The 23,890-nt window shown below is 43.4% G+C and overlaps 1 protein-coding gene across 2 annotated transcripts; it reads right to left on the minus strand.

Annotated features, from left to right (window-relative positions):
* Window positions 1-9,860: 9,860 nt before the first annotated feature.
* On the minus strand, window positions 9,861-16,808 carry LOC121536858 (cell surface glycoprotein 1). 2 transcript variants are annotated; one of them, XM_041844463.2, is made up of 8 exons: window positions 16,404-16,808; window positions 13,942-14,235; window positions 13,272-13,526; window positions 12,811-12,918; window positions 12,328-12,390; window positions 12,122-12,184; window positions 11,931-12,032; window positions 9,861-11,720 (listed from the first exon to the last, which is right to left on the minus strand). In XM_041844463.2, the coding sequence occupies exons 1-8, from the start codon at window positions 16,456-16,458 to the stop codon at window positions 10,150-10,152; spliced, it is 2,511 nt and encodes an 836-aa protein (XP_041700397.1). In that variant the 5' UTR covers window positions 16,459-16,808; the 3' UTR covers window positions 9,861-10,149. The 2 variants fall into 2 exon arrangements, with proteins under 2 accessions (XP_041700397.1, XP_041700395.1); XM_041844461.2 differs by having other exon boundaries at window positions 11,874-12,032; window positions 16,404-16,807.
* Window positions 16,809-23,890: the final 7,082 nt, after the last annotated feature.

Below are 23,890 nucleotides of genomic sequence, written 5' to 3' on the forward strand. Positions count from 1 at the left end.
CTCTTCCCTCTGCTCAATCCTTCTCCCTCCAATCTCCTGATTCTGCCTCCTCAACCCTCCTCTCCTCCCTTTCTGCATCCTTTGACTCTCTGTGTCCCCTATCCTCCCGGCCGGCTCGGTCCTCCCCTCCAGCTCCGTGGCTTGATGACTCATTGCGAGCTCACAGAACAGAGCTCCGGGCAGCTGAGCGGAAATGGAAGAAAACTAGACTCCCTGTGGACCTGGCATCTTTTCACTCCCTCCTCTCTACATTTTCTTCATCTGTTTCTGCTGCTAAGGCCACTTTCTACCACTCTAAATTCCAAGCATCTGCCTCTAACCCTAGGAAGCTCTTTGCCACATTCTCCTCCCTGCTGAATCCTCCTCCCCCCCCCTCCTCCCTCTCTGTGGATGACTTCGTCAACCACTTTGAAAAGAAGGTTGACGACATCCGATCCTCGTTTGTTAAGTCTAATGACACTGCTGGTCCTGCTCACACTGCCCTACCCTATGCTTTGACTTCTTTCTCCCCTCTCTCTCCAGATAAAATATCGCGACTTGTGACTGCAGGCCGCCCAACAACCTGCCCGCTTGACCCCATCCCCTCCTCTCTTCTCCAGACCATCTCCGGTGACCTTCTCCCCTACCTCACCTCGCTGATCAACTCATCCTTGACCGCTGGCTATGTCCCTTCCGTCTTCAAGAGAGTGAGAGTTGCACCCCTTCTCAAAAAACCAACACTCGATCCCTCTGATGTCAACAACTACAGACCAGTATCCCTTCTTTCTTTTCTTTCCAAAACTATTGAGCGTGCCGTCTTTAGCCAACTCTCTTGCTATCTCTCTCAGAATGACCTTCTTGACCAAACCAGTCAGGTTTCAGGACTGGTCATTCAACTGAGACTGCTCTTCTCTGTGTCACGGAGGCTCTCCGCACTGCTAAAGCTAACTCTCTCTCCTCTGCTCTTGTCCTTCTAGACCTGTCTGCTGCCTTTGATACTGTGAACCATCAGATCCTCCTCTCCACCCTCTCCGAGCTGGGCATCTCCGGCGCGGCTCACTCTTGGATTGCGTCCCTACCTGACCGGTCGCTCCTACCAAGTGGCGTGGCGAGAAGCTGTCTCCGCACCACGTGCTCTCACCACTGGTGTCCCCCAGGGCTCAGTTCTAGGCCCTCTCCTATTCTCGCTATACACCAAGTCACTTGGCTCTGTCATATCCTCACATGGCCTCTCCTATCATTGCTACGCTGACGATACACAACTAATCTTCTCCTTTCCCCCTTCTGATAACCAGGTGGCGAATCGCATCTCTGCATGTCTGGCAGACATATCAGTATGGATGACGGATCACCACCTCAAGCTGAACCTTGGCAAGACGGAGCTGCTCTTCCTCCCGGGGAAGGACTGCCCGTTCCATGATCTCGCCATCACGGTTGACAACTCCGTTGTGTCCTCCTCCCAGAGTGCGAAGAGCCTTGGCGTGACCCTGGACAACACCCTGTCGTTCTCCGCTAACATCAAGGCGGTGACCCGATCCTGCAGGTTCATGCTCTAAAACATTCGGAGAGTACGACCCTGCCTTACACAGGAAGCGGCACAGTTCCTAATCCAGGCACTTGTCGTCTCCCGTCTGGATTACTGCAACTCGCTGTTGGCTGGGCTCCCTGCCTGTGACATTAAACCCCTACAACTCATCCAGAATGCCGCAGCCCGTCTGGTGTTCAACCTTCCCAAGTTCTCTCACGTCACCCCGCTCCTCCGCACACTCCACTGGCTTCCAGTTGAAGCTCGCATCTGTTACAAGACCATGGTGCTTGCCTATGGAGCTGTGAGGGGAACGGCACCTCCGTACCTTCAGGCTCTGATCAGTCCCTACACCCAAACGAGGGCATTGCGTTCATCCACCTCTGGCCTGCTGGCTCCCCTTCCTCTGCGGAAGCATATTTCCCACTCAGCCCAGTCAAAACTGTTCGCTGCTCTGGCACCCCAATGGTGGAACAAGCTCCCTCACGACGCCAGGACAGCGGAGTCACTCACCACCTTCCGGAGACATTTGAAACCCCACCTCTTTAAGGAATACCTGGGATAGGATAAAGTAATCCTTCTACCCCCCCAAAAAAAATAAAAAATAAAATAAATAAAAAATTGTAAAGTGGTTAACCCACTGGCTATAGGGTGAATGCACCAATTTGTAAGTCGCTCTGGATAAGAGCGTCTGCTAAATGACGTAAATGTAAATGTAAATGTAATAGCAGGCCTGGTTTCCCAGATTTTTCATAGTGTTCTATTGTTTCCAGTACATGCCTTATATTATCTCCAATGTATCGTCCATGTAAAAAAACCTGTCTGATTAGAATGAATAATGTCCGACAATACCTTTTTAATTCTATGCGCTATACATTTTGCTAGAATTTATTCATCACAACACTGAAGTGTAAGGGGCCTCCAATTTTTTTAATGGACTGGATCTTTATATTTTCCACTTGTATCCTGTTTCAGTAATAATTAAATCAGACCTTCTTCTTGAGTGTCTGATAATCTACCATTTACATAGGAGTGGTTAAAACATGCTAATAACGGTCCTCTGAGTAAATCAAAAAAGGTTTGGTATACCTCGACTGGTATGCCATCCAACCCTGGACTTTTTCAGGACTTAAAGTCTTTAATTGCATCCAGAAGTTCCTCCTCTGTAATTTCACCACATGAGTCTTTCTGTATGGCTGTTAATTTTACATTATCAATATAAAACAATCTCTACAATTAGCTTCAGTTAGAGGAGATGGAGGCGACTGAAATGAAAATGTATGCTTAAAGTACTTTGTTTCCTCCTTCAAAATATAATTTGGTGAATCATGGGTGACTCCGTCATTTGTAACCAGTTTCATTAAATTATTTTTGGTAGCATTCCTATGTTGAAGATTAAAAAAGAATTTGGTGCATTTTTCATCATATTCCATCCAGTTTGCTTTATTTCTTATAATATATTACACTTGATCTTTCTTGAATAAGTTTCTCCATTTATTTTTGTTTTTCCTCTAATTTATTCTGAGCCTCTATGTTACAGTTTTTATTGCCATCTATCTGTTCTGTTAGACCTTCTATTTCCTTTGTTAGTATGGACTCTTTTGACCTAAATTGCTTTTGGTTCTAAAGACACATTTAAAGGTGTCCCATACAATAAGGGGATTTGCTGTACCTATGTTATGTCAGAAAAAAATCAGTTATAAATTCCTCTGTCCTAGTTAAAAACAAGTTATCATCCAATAGGCTTTGATTACATTTCCAATATCCTCGCCCACGTGGAAATTCAGTAATAGTAATGTATATGTCAATTATATGATGGTCCGACCGCATTCTGTACCCTATCAACAATTTTGAAACTTTTGGTGCCAACGAGAATGACATAAGAAAGAAGTCAAGACGACTAGCTTGATTGAGTCGTCGCCATGTATATCTCATTAGATCTGGATATTTAAGCCTCCATATATCTACTAGTTCTAATGTATCCATGACATTCACGATTTCCTTAAGAGCATGAGGGTGATTGTTTGTAGTGTGATTTCCTTTCCCGTCCATTGAGCTATTTAAAACGGTATTATAATCTCCCACCATAATATTATAGTCTTGAATTGCTTGCAAGGTTGATTATTTATTATACAGTGAGGGAAAAAAGTATTTGATCCCCTGCTGATTTAGTACGTTTGCCCACTGACAAATAAATTATCAGTCTATAATTTTAAGGGTAGGTTTATTTGAACAGTGAGAGACAGAATAACAACAAAAAAATCCAGAAAAACGCATGTCAAAAATGTTATAAATTGATTTGCATTTTAATGAGGGAAATAAGTATTTGACCCCCTCTCAATCAGAAAGATTTCTGGCTCCCAGGTGTCTTTTATACAGGTAACAAGCTGAGATTAGGAGCACACTCTTAAAGGGAGTGCTCCTAATCTCAGCTTGTTAACTGTATAAAAGACACCTGTCCACAGAAGCAATCAATCAATCAGATTCCAAACTCTCCACCATGGCCAAGACCAAAGAGCTCTCCAATGATGTCAGGGACAAGATTGTAGACCTACACAAGGCTGGAATGGGCTACAAGACCATCGGCAAGCAGCTTGGTGAGAAGGTGACAACAGTTGGTGCGATTATTCGCAAATGGAAGAAACACAAAATAACTGTCAATCTCCCTCGGCCTGGGGCTCCATGCAAGATCTCAACCCGTGGAGTTGCAATGATCATGAGAACGGTGAGGAATCAGCCCAGAACTACACGGGAGGATCTTGTCAATGATCTCAAGGCAGCTGGGACCATAGTCACCAAGAAAACAATTGGTAACACACTACGCTGTGAAGGACTGAAATCCTGCAGCGCCCGCAAGGTCCCCCTGCTCAAGAAAGCACATATACAGGGCCGTCTGAAGTTTGCCAATGAACATCTGAATGATTCAGAGGAGAACTGGGTGAAAGTGTTGTGGTCAGATGAGACCAAAATCGAGCTCTTTGGCATCAACTCAACTCGCCGTGTTTGGAGGAGGAGGAATGCTGCCTATGACCCCAAGAACACAATCCCCACCGTCAAACATGTATATACACAGTGGGGAGAACAAGTATTTGATACACTGCCGATTTTGCAGGTTTTCCTACTTACAAAGCATCTAGAGGTCTGTCATTTTTATCATAGGTACACTTCAACTGTGAGAGACGGAAACTAAAACAAAAATCCAGAAAATCACATTGTATGATTTTTAAGTAATTAATTTGCATTTTATTGCATGACATAAGTATTTGATCACCTACCAACCAGTAAGAATTCCGGCTCTCACAGACCTGTTAGTTTTTCTTTAAGAAGCCCTCCTGTTCTCCACTCATTACCTGTATTAACTGCACCTGGTTGAACTCGTTACCTGTAAAAAACACACCTGTCCACACACTCAATCAAACAGACTCCAACCTCTCCACAATGGCCAAGACCAGAGAGCTGTGTAAGGACATCAGGGATAAAGTTGTAGACTTGCACAAGGGTGGGATGGGCTACAGGACAATAGGCAAGCAGCTTGGTGAGAAGGCAACAACTGTTGGCGCAATTATTAGAAAATTGAAGAAGTTCAAGATGACGGTCAATCACCCTCGGTCTGGGGCTCCATGCAAGATCTCACCTCATGGGGCATCAATGATCATGAGGAAGGTGAGGGATCAGCCCAGAACTACACGGCAGGACCTGGTCAATGACCTGAAGAGAGCTGGGACCACAGTCTCAAAGAAAACCATTAGTAACACACTACGCCGTCATGGATTAAAATCCTGCAGCGCACGCAAGGTCCCCCTGCTCAAGCCAGCGCATGTCCAGGCCCGTTTGAAGTTTGCCAATGACCATCTGGATGATCCAGAGGAGGAATGGGAGAAGGTCATGTGGTCTGATGAGACAAAAATAGAGCTTTTTGGTCTAAACTCCACTCGCCGTGTTTGGAGGAAGAAGAAGAATGAGTACAACCCCAAGAACACCATCCCAACAAAAAGAGGTCAATACACGTCTTCTAAAATAGACTAGTATTTTAATTAATGCAAACACTTGAATGGTAAATATGATGTTCGTATATTCGGGCCCACTGAAAAACCACGCAGGGCAGTCAGAGAACTGAGCCATTGTTATAAGTTCTTCTTTAAATACTCTGACAGAGATAGTTCCCGCTCCCTGCTGGGCCTGTCAGAGTAGAGGCTGGGTGTGGTTTAAACTTACCCAACCTATCGATGGTGCACAGGCTGGTCCCAGCCCCTTGGCGCTTCACTGTTGCCGGGCATTAGTTGTTATCTTTACAACTTGTCTCGAGTCAGCAACCTCAGACATAGTTTGTTCTTCTTTGTAGCAGAACACATGTCCTTGAGCGGTTTAACAAAGAGGCTGTGTGTGTGAGTCACAAGCCTGTCTCAGCCTACCCCCTAACGGTTCCTCACATTAATCACAGCTTGTTATGTTAAACAATCTATATCAGTACAGCACAAACCTATTATGTTTAATCATTAATGTATTCTTTCTAAGCTAGGCATCACATCTAGTTATAAGAAAATAGATCCCCACACAAGGCATATGAACTCACAGGTTATAGAGCAAACAACGCAATTATAACAACACATTCTATCTTGGCTTCCGCAGTGATTTTACCCACACACGTTTCCCAGTGAAAGGCTAGCCAACACAGTGCTATTACAGTACCATTAGGCCTCTAGCAAAACATATGTGCTTATTCTAAGCCCTACTTGTAACATTGCTGAGTTACCCCAATAACCTCCTAAAACCTAGGTAACCAGCCTCTGTGCTGAAAAAGACATGGGGTACCAGCCATGTAAAAAGGCACTGAGCAATACACTATTTTGGGATAAGAAAATGTGCACACTTACCAAGACAATAACTCCCAAACACAATTGTGAAGAAAACGCGAGCTGCCATTGCATTTGAACAGCCTTCTCCGCTTGTTGAAAGTGAAAGTGAAATTTGGCAGTTGTCTGAGTCTCTCATTCCTCAAGCTGCATAATTATAAAATGGGCGGGGCCATAAACTTAAAGATGCACTATGCAGAAATCGCTCTGCAATTTCCTGGTTGCTGAAATTCTAATAGTTCGCTTAATTTCAGTTTATGTGACAAAACAAGCAAGTATAGTGTAGAGAATCATTATACCATCTAAACCGCTGTGAAATATATTTTCCAGAACCTAAGGTCATCTTCACTGTTCGTAGTCATTTAGTTGATTTAGTCATGCAATACTGAACATGGTGAACAGGCCCATACCATTTTTTGTGATACAGTATAGAGTATAATCCAATAGGCCTAAATTGTTTAGCTGTGTAGGAATTCCAGTCAAATTCAGATACTTCTTGTGATGCGTTTCACATAATATGACTTATAATAATATGATATTATGAAGGAAAGGGCATGTGAAGACTCACTTGATTTCAAGTTCCCAGTTCTGCCCCATCTTCATTACTCTGGGGGGCAGTAGCGGTGCGTGGGTAACATCACTGAGGAAGCCAAGCCAAGCCAGTAAAGTAACCCATATTACAACCTTTGTTGGGATAATTGCATTGTTTGCTCTATAACCCATCCGTGATATACAATAAGGCTGTGACAACAAAAAGACAACAGTCACACAGTGGCGGAATAAATTAAACTGCACATCAAGGGATCCTGATATTTTACAGGTGAAAAAGATGGACTTTGTAGCACTTATTGCAATGGTCATAAACTGCACAGCACAAACGAAAAATAAATCAGAGAAAATTGGAATCATTGTGAGTGCAGCAAAACGCTTTTTGGATGTCAATAAGTTTACAGCTGAGGCATTGCAAGAAATCCTGTCAAAGGATGTTCAGCCCTCACAGGGATGTCACTTGATTGGAATGTGACTGAAGGAAGTGACAATTTTTGTTTGTGTCTATTTCTGTATTTTGTATGATGTCGTTTTAACCCCCTTTCATACAATGGATATTTTTCTATAGTTTACCACCACTACAGTAGGTGGCAGCATGCACCTATAATACTTGTTTGCGGACCGCCATAATATAGTACCATTGAAGAAGAAGAAGAAGAAGAAGCAGTTACATCACTTGCAGCATGGTGCTGCAAGGTAATGTTTTCGACAGTTTTCTAAACAACTACTGATTTAGAACCATGGAGTTACCGCAAGTCAGCACAAAGACAACAGGACCACTGCCTCTGCTATTCCAGCACCATTTCAACTTAAACATTTAAACAACAAGGCTATATATGCTCAGTTGAATATACTGAACACAAACTTAAAGATACCAAAAACAATTTAGTCCAATCAATGTTGCTAAATATCATGTGGCTGTCCATGGTAGTGATTTCTCTGTGTGTGTGCGCATGCAAGTAAATGTTTTTTTGTTTTACTCGCCCTACTCATAGACTAGTTGAACGCCAATGCTATCCTCCTCTCTTTCATGTTGGCAAAACGGTCTATGGCTCTGTCATACAGTACACTTTTAGTTTTTGTTGTCACAGGCTACCTAGTTAAAATGCTTGCTAGCCTGACTTCCTCGCATGGGCAACTATGAACCAGCTAAATTAGCTAGCTAGCTAGTTAGTTAATGTGACTCTACTACGTTACATCTAGGCTACATACTGAACTTCAATAATCTCAGGCCAGTGGCACAATATATTAATTCATGGTTAGATCAGAATCGGCTTCATAATAAAATAAAGGTTCAATTTAAAAAATCATTTAAAAAAAAACAATTGGTCGGTACAGAGAATTCAGTAGAAACCACAAGTCCAAATCCCCATCTCCATCCATAGCTTCAGAAATTGACGATTTAGCAAGCTAGCTACTGCAGGACATCAACACAAGCAGACCAGAAACAGAAAAGGATTTCTGAAAATGACGTTTTGCAAAGGAAGTGATTTGATTGGTCTAAAGCCAAATCCAATCTAGCCTCCCTTGGGGGGCGTGTTGCTGCACTTGGACAACCCACAGTTGAGCTCAGCTCAACGCTGATTGGCTAATTCCTTTATAACGTTTTTATCAAGGGATTCCAAACGTTTGCTGGCATCAATCAATCAAATGCTACAGAGGCAACACGTTAATACTTTTTTGGTCCAGACAGTATCAATTACATGCTGACAGAGGGGCGCTGTTTCCCTCGTTCAGATGATTTCTCCGGTGAGATTCAGCCACTTGCGAATTGACGGAAAATTATGAAAACACAGAGAGAAAGATACATTATTTTAGAATTTGTATTTATTTATTGGTTAAATATTCGGGGAAGCCTGGCTTCCCTTGGCATCCATGAATACAGGCCACTGCTGGGGGGCTGTTTAGTCCCACATGATGCAGAGTGACACCCGCTTGTTCTAGAGTCATTTATTCACATCGTTCTGTTAACATTTATTTATTTACACTGATCACTGAGGACCTCTGACAACCCATCAAGATGGCATATCAGTAGCCTAAGACAGTATGTTAAGGTTAATTAAAACATATCTTTAAATTGATCTAAAATAACAAAGTGTATTAACTTGTAGTAAATAATGTATTATGTTAGCTACCACATGTGCATAGAACTGAAACATAACTAGAGAATAAAATGCTGTATGCAAACTATGAAAACAAAATCAAGAAATTCCAATGCTTCTATTACACTGAGCACTTCATTCACTTTTCTTTTCACTGTGAAAGTCAATCAATAAATATGTAGCATCCAGCATTTTCTTCACTACGGTCTTTCTTCTAACAGTATGAGGGCAGCACTTCTAACTCCACTAGAAAATAAGGTGGAGACCTGTTATCCAAACTAGTGTCATCTCAAAAACAGTGCATTTAAAGTCATACAGCTGTCCCAGAATTCTACTGGGTTGTTTCCATTAGGGATTCTTGTGAGTCACTGGACAGCCTCTGTAGTGAAGTCTGGGTAATGTGCTGCCCCTTGGGTTCTGGGGTGGGTGTCTCATGTTCCATCTCTTCTTGGTTCTCTAGGGCTCCTGTGGAGTCACTGGACTGCCCCTGTAGTGTAGTCTGGGTAATGTGCTGCCCCTTGGGTTCTGGGGTGGGTGTCTCATGTTCCATCTCTTCTTGGTTCTCTAGGGCTCCTGTGGAGTCACTGGACTGCCCCTGTAGTGTAGTCTGGGTAATGTGCTGCTCATTGGGGTCTGGGGTGGGTGTCTCATCCATCTCCTCATGACTCTGGGTGGATGTCTGGTTGGTATCATCTCCTTCTTTCTCTGTGTCTGGTTCCTTCTCCTCTTCCCCTTCCTCCTCCATCTCTCCTTCATTTCCCCTCTCATCCTCTGTGTTTGCACCAATACCTCTATTGTGGTCCATTTTCCATCTCTGTTCTCTTTTCTCTTCTCATCTTTCTCCTCTCAGTCTCTTTATTACTTCCTCTTTGCCCTTTCCCTTATTCTTCCACATCATTATTCTGTCTCTACTCCCCTGGCTGGTTCCCCTGACTGGGTATCCTGGTTGTCCTCCTGTGTGTTGATTTGTCTGGTTCTTGTCTTTGTGGTCTGCTGTGTACTGTCCTTTCTTTATCTCTGGGTTTGCATCATTCCCCCTCTCCTCTATTCTCTCTATCCATCTCTGTATCTCCTCCACATCTTTATCTTTGTCTTCTATCTGTTTGTCCATCTCTCCAACAATTGCCCCAAGCTCCTCTCCCTATTTCTTTTTGTCCAGTTCCACCTTCTGCTTTCCCTCTTTCCAATCCCTTTGGTTGTGGTTTGTCTCTCCATCCTTCCTAACGTCCACCTTGGTCTTTGCATCCACCTGTCTAACCTGTTCCACTTTCTCTCTGCCTGTCTCTGTATCCTGCACTCTGTGCTCCGCCATATCCCCTTCTCCCCCAGTAGCAGTTGTAGATCTCTGGGATGTCTTCTCCTCCAGGCTCTCAGCAAGCTTCACCTGCTCAGGTGTCTCTGCTTCAGTGCCTGACTCGCTCTCGTGTTTGCCATCTCCCGTGTACAGGTCTGGCAGGATCTCCTCTTGGGGCTCGTCTGATTCTTGGTCTAGTTTATTCTCCTGTTTAAGACCTGGTGTGTCCAGGTCTATCTGGGCCTTCTTGTGCTCTCCTATGTCCTGGTTGGGTTTTTCTGTTTCTGCATTTAGTGGAGCCCCTTTGGGTGTTGGTGTGTTTATGCCTAGCTGAGCTTCTTCCGGTTTTGTTGTGCCTGGGTCTGTTTGGGCCGTGGCGGGATCTGTTGTGCCTGCTGAGTCCGTTTGGCCTGGAGGTGTCTCTCTTGTTATTGGGTCTTTTTGGCCTGGAGCTGACTCTGTTGTGATAGGGCATGTTTGAGCTAGAGCTGTCTCTGTCGTGATTTGGTCTGGTTGGGCTGGAGAAGGCTTTGGTGTGGGTTGGTGTAGTTGGGTCTTGCTGGACTCTGGTGATGGTGGTGGTATCTGGGCCTGCCCTGTCGTGTCAATGTGCTGCAAAGCTGATTTTCTCTCCTGATTGGGTGGTTTATTGTTGTGGTCCTGTGCTTGGAGAGACTTCTCTTTATCCCCACCATCATCATCATCATTGTTCTCGTTGGCACTTTGGAAGGAAGAGTTGTCAGAGTTGGTTCTTGATAGGTTCATGTCCTCCTCACCAACACCACTTTCTGACTCTGCCAAAGGTTTTCCATCTCCCTCTTGGTCTCTCTGTAGGCCTTGAGGCTCATGGATGTTTGATGTCCCACCATTGTGGTCCAGAGCAACATGTGTGTCTGTGCTGAGGAGGAACATGGCGTCTGAGTTGTTCAAGAGTGGAGTGCTGTCCTTGTTCCCAGGCCTGTCCTGGACTGGCTTTGTCTCCGACACTCCTGTTTCCTGGTTGGGTTCTGGTGTGTCCGGACCTAGCTGGGCTTCTTTGGGTTCTGGTATGCTTGGGTCTGGTTGGGCTAGGGTAGACTCTGATGTGCCTGGGTCTGGTTGGCCCAGAATGGTAACTGTTGTGTCTGGTTGGGCCAGGGTGGGGTCTAGTGTGATTAGGTCTGGTTGGGCCGGGGTGGGGTCTGGTGTGACTGGGTCTGGTTGGGCCAGAGTGGGCACTGGTGTGACTGGGTCTGGTTGGGCCAGAGTGGGCACTGGTGTGACTGGGTCTGGTTGGGCCAGAGTGGGGTCTGGTGTGACTGGGTCTGGTTGGGCCAGGGTGGGGTCTGGTGTGACTGGGTCTGGTTGGGCCAGGGTGGGGTCTGGTGTGACTAGGTCTGGTTGGGCCGGGGTGGGTTTGTCCTGTACTGGCTCTGTCTCTGAAACACAGATTGAGAAAATGGGTTGATACATGACTACACAAACACTATTATATAGACACATTTGTCTTAATGATAACATGACTTATGTCATTGTCAGTCTCAATATTGACTATTTTGTTTAAGCTATCTGCCATGGGAGAAAAAAATCACCTGTCTGTTTGTCTGAGAGCCTGTCATTCTGTCTGTCCAATGGGATGTGACCCCCACTTTTTGTTGGAGACAAAATCCTTCCAGTTGGTGCGGTGTGCTGTTTACTGTTTGCATCTGCATCCTGCTTGTTAAACAGCTCTATCACCTCCTTCACATGTCCTGTACACACAAAAACATTCATTCCCATTATTACCATATGTATTCAAAGTTCCTTATGCCCAAGGTAATAAACGCCATATAAGGAGAACCTTTTTGTGTATAAGTTGTATTTCCAGTGTTCTCAGAATGGTCATCTTCAGGATCTTGGTTTCCTATTAAATTAAAACAAAATAGTTTTATTTAGAAACAGCAAAGTGGTAAGGTATTAGTGTTGTCTTAAAATATATGTGATGGCCAAACGAAGTCTATAGCAATACACCTCAAGTTCAAAATAGCATTTTTACAGCTAAACAACCTTGTACTGTAACTTTCATCAGCCGCGCCTCCTCTTCAGATTTTCTCAGTGCAGCTTCAGCCACTGGTCATCCACCACAGAGTGGAAAAGACAAGAGGGATAAAGGACAGAATTAGACATAGGGAAGAGATGTGGGTAAACATGCTGTATCATTTATATGTCTAACTAGAAAGACTATGTATGTACTTTGCTGTGTTTGCTGGTTGTACTCTTTTCTCTCCTCTACTCTAATCTCTAATCTCAGATCCAAGGTCAATGACCTTGTAACAAGTCAGCTGGCGTCACTGGGACCGTGATCATCTGAAAGCTCAGCACATGCCAGGGGAGTAGGGAGGAAATGGATTGACTCTGGTCTAGCCAGATCATTAGAATGAGGGGCTTTTCCTCCCTTAATACTGAACTATGCCCCTTATATTTCTGGAGTCTGGAACTAAAGGTTGGCCTTCAGGCCTGATTTTGACATAGGACATAGGATGGTCTTACGTTTCTTGCCTTTCCTCCAGCGCCACAATAATACCAGAACGGTAACTAAGATGAGGAGGATGATGATGATGGACAGGATCACAGCCAGGACACTGGATGAGCCTTCCTCTGCACAGAAACACCATTAAAACAACTTGGATCAGCAGCATTTACACATGAATAACACATGAATTAAGCAGTCATAACACTATGAATTATATAGTAACGCAAGTGACTAATATATGAATATCCTGGATATTCAAAAAAGATGTTTAGCATGCTCACTATAACATTGTATTCACAAAAATCTCATTCCATGTCTCTCTGAACCATGTTCTCACTCGCAATAAATGTACAGCATGTACATTGCATGCAAATGTCTTGGCAGCATTACATAATACATCCAAATTGTGAACACGAGAGAGAATGAAAGTGAGAGTACGATATATTACCATAACTGCAGTTTAGAAGTGTTATCTTACCAGCATAGCAGTCCTTCAGGGTGAACTCTGCAGTTTTCTCACTAACAGGGTTTTTCACCACACATGTGTAGACAGACTCCTGGTTCTCCCCCCCAGCTATGAACAGTTCAGGTCCTGGACTTACTGACCCTCCAGGACTCCTCCAGATGAACTTGGTCAGGGGCTGAAGGTCAGCTGAGCACAGCAGGGTTCTGTCCATTTTCTCTGGGGTTGTGATGCTGACCACACAGGTAACGCTGGGCTGTGCCACATCATCTACACACGTGCACACACGAGCACACACACACACACACACACACACACACACACAGCAAAGAGAGAAGCCGTTTTCAGCTCAACTGATCTGAGGATAGGTGTGTTGGTGTGGGTGAAAACCTGTCCAGCAACTTTTAACATTTGTAATAAAGATGTAATGATGATAAGGGGGCAGTTTCAATATCACACTGGAACGAGAGTTCAAGAGCTAGGCGAGAATATGTGGGTCCTGACTCATTAGGTACAGTACCCAAGGTATACAATTTTTTTTTTACAATTCTGGCATCACTTAATCATCCGTTGTCTAGGCCTAATGATTACTTTTTTAAACGCCCGTACTGATACTGTAAATAAACACACTGTATACACACAAACCTGACATGCAAGCCTTTAGACAATAACATTACACACTTACCAATAACGTCCACCTCATGTTGTGAGTACTGCAGCTTGCCGTTGATGACAGCCTCTAACTCATAGGGCCCACTGTCTGCATCAGTGAGACCTTTGATAGATAGCTCTCCAGAGTCCCAGTCCAGGACGGTCCTGCCTTTATACCTGCCATACTCCACATTCTGGCTCCCATCAAACTCCACCACCTTGTTTCCATTGTGTTTCCACAGGATGTCCTCAGGCTGTCCTGAGACCTTGGGGGTCAGGGTGATCTCTCCTCCCAGGCCACCATACTGCTGTTCTCCTGTCACCTCCACTGAGCACAGAAACAGGAGGATCAGGTGAAAACACGTTGAAAACCCCCTAACTTCTGTGGCTATAATGTAATTTAGACTAGTGGTCTTCTTTGAGAACACTAAGGACAGTTCAGGTATCAGCAGTGTCAGTCAGACATCCCACCTATTCAACCTTGTTGGCAATCTCCCATAATACTGCTCTCCTCTGCTGTCAAATCAATGATTGGCCAGGGAAGGATTGTAGACCTTGTATCTTGATATATTAACTTGGCCATGCATGGAGAGACATATCGTCAACTCTATCGAAACTCTAGCCGGGTACTTCAACTCCATGATATTTTAATCCACGGAGTTGAGCACAAAGTAGAGTTTTTGAAATGAACCTCCGATTCCTTCAAGTCGCTATGCAATCGATCCTTTAAAAAATTTAACTTACTGTGTACCTATGTTTGTCCTCTGTTGTTGCATGCCTTTCTTTGTTTGCTGAAATCCATATGTTTTAATAAAACATTTTTTCAAATGTAACCACCAACTTTTTCCTTGTTGAGATTCAATTGGCACATGCACATTCGTGCTGAGTTGCCATCTTAGAGCAACAGCAATGAGGAAACAGTCTGTGGTTGTATTTGATTAACGTTTTATTAAATAGTACAGATTTCAGCAAAGAAAGAAAGGCACGCAAAAAAGAGGACAAACATAGGTACACGGTAAGGGTTTAAGAAAGTTATTTTTTAAAGTATTGACTGCATAGCGACACGAATGAGTCAGATGTTCATTTAATAAACTAAAGTCTGTGCTCAACTCCGTGGATGAAATCATAATGGAGTTGAGGTACTTGGCAATCGAAACCAATGATGTATATAAACCCTAGATTGCTGATGCTATGTACTGGCCATTGAGAGGCCATTGTAATGGGGATAGTAACATTAGTACTCTCTAAAGTAAAACACTTTAAGGAAAATGTTTCTCTCTCAGGCTGATACAGAGAGACTCATCCATGTTCTACTACAAGCAGGCTTGACTACTGTAATGCTCTCCTGTCTGGTCTACCCAAGAACGCCATTGGTCAACTGCAAAACATACAGAATGCTGTAGCACGGATACTGACCAAGACCAGATGGAGAGCGCACATTACACTGGTTTTAAGGACTCTGCACTGGCTGCCTGTGAGTTGTAGAATTAATTGTGCACCACAATACATGTCAGACATGTTTTTAAGTTATGTACCCAGTAGGTCCCTCGGGTCCTCTGGCACTGGCCTTTTAACTATCCCAAAGCCTAGGACCAAGAAACACGGAGAGGCAGCCTTTAGTTATTATGCCCCCAGCCTCTGGAATAGCCTACCAGAGAACCTGAGTGGGGCCGAAACTGTGGACATATTTAAAAGAGATCTTAAAACACACCTTTTTAGCTTTGCTTTTCCTTAGGGTGCTTTTTAGTCATTCCGTTTTTATTGTTATTCATTTGTTTTTGTGTAGTAAAGATTTCTGTTTTTATTGTCATTGGTTTTATTCGTTTTTTTCCTGTGAAGCACATTGCGTTGCATTCCATGTCTGAAATGTGCTGTATAAAATAAAGCTTGATTTGATGTTTTCATTTTTATATTCAGCTCACATAATACAATTTAAAAGTATGCATTAAGGTCTCTGATATAGAATAAACATGTCAAAAACGAATGTAGGCATTAATAAATGCATTTCTATAGCTTCGAAAATATTTTTTACAGTTGAGGAGTGCCAAGATGGCTGCGCGTTTATACACGTCATTGATCGAAACTCAACTCTGGACCTCGAAGACAGTTAATGTGCTTGTTTTAATTGTTCCCCTCTGATCAGGGACTGGTTTAGACCTGGCACACCAGGTGGGTGCAATTAATTATCAGGTAGAACAGAAAACCAGCAGAATCTGGACCTCGTAGTGTAAGAGTTGCCCCTGCCTAGTAAAATAAATTATAAGATATTTCGTAGTAAACAGAGGCCTATGTCTATACCATACAGACTATCTTCTGTACACTCAAAGCAGTGTGATTAGAGGTACACTATAACATGTTTTATGACTAATAATCGACTGGACCAGACTGTGCGGCTGAACAGACCTTGGCCGTAATACAGTGCACAATGACTATGTCAAGGTCAAATTACTTTCCTACAAATCAATAAACGGGCAGAACTTAGTATAGAATACTCACCAAAAAAATAAGCCAAAAACGGTATGATAACTTTCCCAAAAAAGTAGACTGCCATTTCCTTCTTTCCGAGTTTTACATTTCAGTAGGCTAGTAAGTAAAAGTGAAAGTGCACGTTCCAGTTATCATTCCCTCTGGAACGACCCGGGAATGTTTCAAAGGAGAAACAAAATTATGGGCGACAACCTTCCATATAGCCTACTAAATCAGACCACATAGATTTAGCCTAACTACGCAAGCGAACAAGGAGTCGAAAGCTCTTTTTCCGATGCGACGTTGGCTACCTGCACACAGGTAAAGTAACATACTACGCAGGGTTGCCAGGTCAAATAAAATGTCTAAAACAATTACCCATGAAAACTCGCCCAAAAAGTCCTGAAACGTCCCTTTTTTTTTTATGGCAACTCCAAAGTCCTCTGATAATACTAGTCCCGTTTCTCTCAAAACACAGGGATGTCAATTCGCACGGGACTAGTATTATCAGAGGACTTTGGAGTTTGCCCCCAAAAAAAGGGACGTTTTCAGGACTTGATGGGCGAGTTTTCATGGGTAATTGTTTTAGACATTTTATTTGACCTGGCAACCCTGCGTAGTATGTTACTAAACCTGTGTGCAGGTAGCCAACGTCGCATCGGAAAAAGAGCTTTCGACTCCTGGTTCGCTTGCGTAGTTAGGCTAAATCTATGTGGTCTGATTTAGTAGGCTATATGGAAGGTTGTCGCCCAACGTGTTGCTCGCGGTTTGCGCAAGAAAACAATAACTGACTCGATAAATTGGACCAAGTGATGCGCATAGCCTATAGCCTACAGTGCCTTGCAAAAGTATTCATCCTCCTTGGCGTTTTTACTATTTTGTTGCATTACAACCTGTAATTTAAATGGAATTTTATTTGGGTTTCATGTAATGGACATACACAAAATAGTCGAAATTGGTGAAGTGAAATGAAAAAAATAACTTGTTTCAAAAAATTCTAAAAAATGAATAACGGAAAAAGTGGCGCGTGCATATGTATTCACCCCCTTTGCTATGAAGCCCCTAAATAAGATCTGGTGCAACCAGTTACCTTCAGAAGTAACATAATTCGTTAAATAAAGTCCACCTGTGTGCAATCTAAGTGTCACATGATCTGTCACATGATCTCAGTATATATACACCTGTTCTGAAAGGCCCCAGAGTCTCCAACACCACAAAGCAAGCGGCACCATGAAGACCAAGGAGCTCTCCAAACAGGTCAGGGACAAAGTTGTGGAGAAGTACAGATCAGGGTTGGGTTATAAAAAAATATCTGAAACTTTGAACATCCCACGGAGCACCATTAAATCTATTATTTTAAAAAATGTAAAGAATATGGCACCACAACAAACCTACCAAGAGAGGGCCACCCACCAACACTCACAGACCAGGAAAGGAGGGCGTTAATCAGAGAGGCAACAAAGAGACCAAAGATAACCCTGAAGGAGCTGCAAAGCTCCAGAGCGGAGATTGGAGTATCTGTCCATAGGACCACTTAAAGCCGTACACTCCACAAAGCTAGGCTTTTACGGAAGAGTGGCCAGAAGAAAAGCCATTGTTTAAAGAAAAAAATAAGCAAACACGTTTGATGTTCGCCAAAAGGCATGTGGGAGACTCCCCAAACATATGGAAGAAGGTACTCTGGTCAGATTAGACTAAAATTGAGCTTTTTGGCCATCAAGGAAAATATCTGGCGCAAACCCAACACCTCTCATCACCCCGAGAACACAATCCCCACAGTGAAGCATGGTGGTGGCAGCATCATGCTGTGGCAATGTTTTTAATCGGCAGGGACTGGGAAACTGGTCAGAATTGAGGGAATGATGGATGGCGCTAAATACAGGGAAATTCTTGAGGGAAACCTGTTTCAGTCGTCCAGAGATTTGAGACTGGGACGGAGGTTCCTTCAAAGCAACACTCGAGTGGTTTGAGGGGAAACATTTAAATGTCTTGGAATGGCCTAATCAAAGCCCAGACCTCAATCCAATTGAGAATCTGTGGTATGACTTAAAGATTGCTGTACACCAGCGGAACCCATCCAACTTGAAGGAGCTGGAGCAGTTTTGCCTTGAAGAATGGGCAAAAATCCCAGTGGCTAGATGTGCCAAGCTTATAGAGACATACCCCAATAGACTTGCAGCTGTAATTGCTGCAAAAGGTGGCTCTACAAAGTATTGACTTTAGGGGGGTGAATAGTTATGCACGCTCAAGTTTTCTGTTTTTTTGTCTTATTTCTTGTTTGTTTCACAATAAAAAATATTTTGCATCTTCAAAGCAGTAGGCATGTTGTGTAAATCAAATGATACAAACCCCCCCAAAAATCCATTTTAATTCCAGGTTGAAAGGCAACAAAATAGGAAAAATGCCAAGGGGGGTGAATACATTCGCAAGGGCCTACATGTATTAATTTTCACAGCAAATGCTTTTGTTTATACGTTTTGTGCGAATGAATTGAACATCGGTAAATGCATAATAAAAAAATATTGCGCCTATTTATTGTAACCCTTGCTGTTAATAGATAGAAAAGCAGCATACAACTGAGGAAATTACAAGTTCACTTTCTCATCCATAGCCTATATATTGCAAGACTGGGGAGCATTTAGGATGGATTCTACTGCGGATCGCTAAAATATCTCAATTCAAATATTATGGCGACACTATACCAAAGATGATTTGATATGGTTTAGAAACTTGGGAACCAAGCTCGAGTTATCGGTGTAGCTTGTTATCGCCTGGACTTTTTGAAATATCTTCACGCCTCGACAAAAAAAAAACTTCAGGGTTCCGTCATAACTGTCTATTTATTGGGGGTAAAACATTTTAGAATTACAGGGCAGTTTGGAAAAAAACTAAGCCCGTCCAAATCGTCCTCTGGAATAACGGACATTCTGGTAATACTAGTCCCATGCGAATATGGTTTAAAACAATTAAAATTCGTTTTTCCATCAAAATAATAATTCTTGCTAGCTTAAGAATATGTCGCAAGAGAAAATATAATTTGCCCTTATTAAACTCGCCAGATCATTTTCCATCAATGGATGTCAATTTAACTTGTTTTGACTGCTATGATTAAGCAATAAGGCCAGAGGAGGTGTGGCCCTTAGCCATGGTATAGGCTATTGGCTATATACCACAAATACCTGAGGTGCATTATTGCTATTATAAACTGGTTACCAACGTAATTAGAACAGTAAAAATAAATGTTTTGTCATACCCCTGGTACACGGCCTGATATACACTGTATATACAAAAGTATGTGGACACCCCTTCAAATTAGTGGATTTGGCTATTTCAGCCACACCCGTTGCTGACAGGTGTATAAAATCAAGGACACCGCCATGCAATCTCCATAGACAAACATTGGCAGTAGAATGGCCTTACTGAAGAGCTCAGTGACTTTCAATGTGGCACCATCATAGGATGCCACCTTTCCAACAAGTCAGTTCGTCAAATTTCTTCCCTGCTAGAGCTGCCCCGGCCAACTGTAAGTGCTGTTATTGTGAAGTGGAAACATCTAGGAGCAACAACGGCTCACAGAACAGGACCGGCGAGTGCTGAAGTGCGTAGCACGTAAAAATAATCTGTCCTCAGTTGCAACACTCACTAATGAATTCCAAACTGCCTCTGGAAGCAATGTCATCACAATAACTGTTAGTCGGGAACTTAATGAAATGGGTTTCCATGGCCGCGTAGCCGCACACAAGCCTAAGATCACCATGCGCAATGCCAAGTGTCGTCTGGAGTGGTGTAAAGCTCGCTGCCATTGGACTCTGGAGCAGTGGAAAGGCGTTCTCTGGAGTGATGAAACACGCTTCACCATCTGGCAGTCCGACGGACCAATCTGGGTTTGGCGTATGCCAGGAAAACCCCACCTGCTACCAATGCATAGTGCCAACTGTAAAGTTTGGTGGAGGACGAATAATGGTCTGGGGCTGTTTTGGTTCGGGCTAGGCCCCTTAGTTCCAGTGAAGGGAAATCTTAACGCTACAGCATACAATGACATTCTAGATGATTCTGTGCTTCCAACTTCGTGTCAACAGTTTGGGGAAGGCCCTTTTATGTTTCAGCATGACAATGCCCCCATGCACAAATAAAATCAAATGTTATTTGTCACATGAGCCGAATACAACAGGTGTACACCTTACCGTGAAATGCTTACTTACAAGCCCTTAACCAACAATGCAGTTCAAGAAATAGAGTTAAGAAAATATTTACTAAATAAACTAAAGTAAAAATTAAAAGAAAAAATCTATAAATAAAAGTAACACAAGAAAATTACATAACAATAATGAGGCTATATACGGGGGTACCGGGGGTACAGGTTAGTCGAGGTAATTTGTAAAGTGGAGTGCGATCGAGATTGCGCCATCTGTGGATCTGTTGGGGCGGTATGCGAATTGGAGTGGGTCTAGGTTTTCCGGCATGATGGTGTTGATGTGAGCCATGAGCAGCCTTTCATGGCTACCAATGTGAGGGCTACAGGGCGGTAATCATTTAGGCAGGTTACCTTCGCTTTCTTGGGCACAGGGACTATGGTGGTCTGTTTGAAACATGTAGGTATTACAGACCTGGTTAGGGAGAGGTTGAAAATGTCAGTGAAGACACTTGCCAGTTGGTCCGCACATGCTTTGAGTACACGTTCTGGTAATCTGTCTGGCTCCGCGGCTTTGTGAATGTTGACCTGTTTAATGGTCTTGCTCACATCGGCTACGGAGAGTGTGATCACACAGTCATCCGGAACAGCTGGTGCTCTCATGCATGCTTCAGTGTTACTTGCCTCGAAGCGAGCATAAAAGGCATTTAGATAGTCTGGTGGGCTCGCGTCACTGGGAGCTCGTGGCTGCGTTTCCCTTTGTAGTCCATAATATTTTTCAAGCCCTGCCACATCCGACGAGCGTCAGAGCCAGTGTAGTAGGATTCAATCTTAGTCCTGTATTGATGCTTTGCCTGTTTGATGGTTCATCTGAGGGCATAGCGGGATTTCTTATAAGTGTCCGGATTAGTGTCCTGCTCCTTGAAATGGCTGCTCTAGCCTTTAGCTCGGTGTGGATGTTGCCTGTAATCCATGGCTTCTTGTTGGGAACTGTATGTACGGTCACTGTGGGGACGACGTCGTCGATGCTCTTATTGATGAAGCCGGTGACTGAGGTGGTATACTCCTCAATGCCATTGGATGAATCCCGGAACATATTCCAGTCTGTGCTAGTAAAACAGTTCTGTAGCGTAGCATCCGCGTCATCTGACCACTTCCGTATTGAGCGAGTCACTGGTACTTCCTGCTTTAGTTTTTGCTTGTAAGCAGGAATCAGGAGGATATAACTATGGTCAGATTTGCCAAATGGAGGGCGAGGGAGAGCTTTGTATGCATCTCTGTGTGTGGAGCAAAGGTGGTTTAGTTTTTTCCCCTCTGGTTGCACGTGACTGATTTAAGTTTGCCTGCATTAAATCCCCTGGCCACTAGGAGCACCGCTTCTGGATGAGCATGTTCTTGTTTGCTTATGGCCTTATACAGCTCGTTGAGTGCGGTCTTAGTGCCAGCATCGGTTTGTGGTGGTAAATAGACGGCTATGAATAATATAGATGAGAACTCTCTTGGTAGATAGTGTGGTCTAAAGCTTATCATGAGGTATTCTACCTCAGGCAAGCAATACCTTTAGACTTCTTTAATATTAGACATCACGCACCAGCAGTTATTGACAAATAGACACATACCCCCGCCCCTCGTCTTACCAGACGTAGCTGCTCTGTCCTGCCAAAACACGGAGAAGCCAGCCAGCTCTACATTAGCCGTGTCGTCGTTCAGCCATGTCTCGGTGAAACATAAGATATTACCGTTTTTAATGTCCCGTTAGTAGGATAGTATTAATCGTAGATCGTCCAGTTTGTTTTCCAATGATTGCACATTGGCCAATAATACGGAGGGAAGTGGTGGTTTACCTACTCGTCGGCAAATTCTTACAAGGCACCCCGCCCTCCTCCCCCTTTTCCTCCGTCTTTTCGTCACACTGATGACGGGGATTTGGGCCTTGTCTTGACAAAGCAGTATATCCTTCGCGTCGGACTCATTAAATAAAAAATATTTGTCTAGTTCGAGGTGAGTAATCGCTGTTCTGATGTCCAGAAGCTCTTTTTGGTCATAATAGATGGTAGCAGCAACATTATGTACAAAATTAGTTTCAAACAATGGGAAAAAACTAACAAAACAGCATAGTTGGTTAGGAGCCCGTAAAATGGCAGCCATCCCCTCCGGCGCCATTATACAAAGCGAGGTCCATACAGAAATGGTTTGTCAAGATCGTTGTGGAAGAACTTAACTGGCCTGCATAGAGCCCTGACCTCAACCCCATCGAACACCTTTGGAATGAATTGGAACGCTTACTGCGAGCCAGGCCTAATCGCCCAACATCAGTGCCCGACCTCACTAATGCTCTTGTGGCTGATTGAAAGCAAGTCCCCGCAGTAATGTTCCAACATCTGGTGGAAAGTCTTCCCAGAAGAGTGGAAGGCTGTTATAGCAGCAAAGGGGGACCAACTCCATATTAATGCCCATGATTTTGGAATGAGATGTTCGCCGAGTGGGTGTCCACATACTTTTGGTCCTGTAGTGTACCATGGCATTCAGCCAATCAGCATTCAGGGCTCGAACCACCCCGTTTATAATTGTAAATAAATACTGTTTGCGCATGTGCATAACTATAGATAAATCCTAGGGGAGAGTTTGAGTGATGAAAGTTGGACAGAGGATCTTGAAATATCTGTGCAAGAAACATTTGGATGAACTTCAAAAAACGAATGTTAGGCTATTTTCTGGCAATTATGCCATTATTATGTGCCAGATGTTAAGACTACAAACTGTTATAAATGGCCTATTTGCGAGATTTACTTGTTATTTCAATAGGCATAGGCTACTGACTAAAATCTGGGTTTATAATTGCAATTCAACTTTGCCATGGTTTGCTGAGCTAGATGCAGGTAGCCTATAGCCCCTGATAGGTCAACATCTAATTTCAGTGAAAGGTCCACACTGAAACTGACATTAAATGTGGAGAATGATACATTTGCGATAGAGCTGTGACCATGATCACAATTGATAACATCCAATTTAATTAACTTAACATGGCCATTCATAATTGCATAACATCACAAGGCTACAACAACAAACTGAAGTTACAGGATATTTATTAAATCCATTTGCCAGCTCCAGGTACACTACAAAAGTGGCACAAATTGATTTGCAATGACTCCAGTGATATCGTCATTTCAACATATTTATTGTATCAAATGGTAGGCTACAGTAGCCTACAATGGCATAGATATTAATAGCCTACTTGATGGCCAATAGATGCAAATATATCATTCTCCACATTTAATGTCAGTTTCGTTGTGGACTTTTTCCCATAACAGAAGCTAGCATGCAATGGAGTTCCGTAAATGCCATTTCAAATTTCCACTCGCGCAGCCCTCGAGACCCATGAACT

The sequence above is a fragment of the Coregonus clupeaformis genome, chromosome 23, assembly GCF_020615455.1.
Source record: "Coregonus clupeaformis isolate EN_2021a chromosome 23, ASM2061545v1, whole genome shotgun sequence".
NCBI classification, from domain to species: Eukaryota; Metazoa; Chordata; class Actinopteri; order Salmoniformes; family Salmonidae; genus Coregonus; species Coregonus clupeaformis.

Bases quoted from the DNA above. Each gene is read 5' to 3' on its own strand.
- LOC121536858 (XM_041844461.2), bottom strand. From the start codon at position 16,458: ATGGCAGTCTACTTTTTTGGGAAAGTTATCATACCGTTTTTGGCTTAT. The intron at 12,185-12,327 runs GTTGTTTAGCTG...TTAATTTAATAG, and splicing joins GATGAAAGTTACAGTACAAG to GAAACCAAGATCCTGAAGAT. The intron at 11,721-11,873 runs GTGATTTTTTTC...TCTGTGTTTCAG, and splicing joins GCTCTCAGACAAACAGACAG to AGACAGAGCCAGTACAGGAC.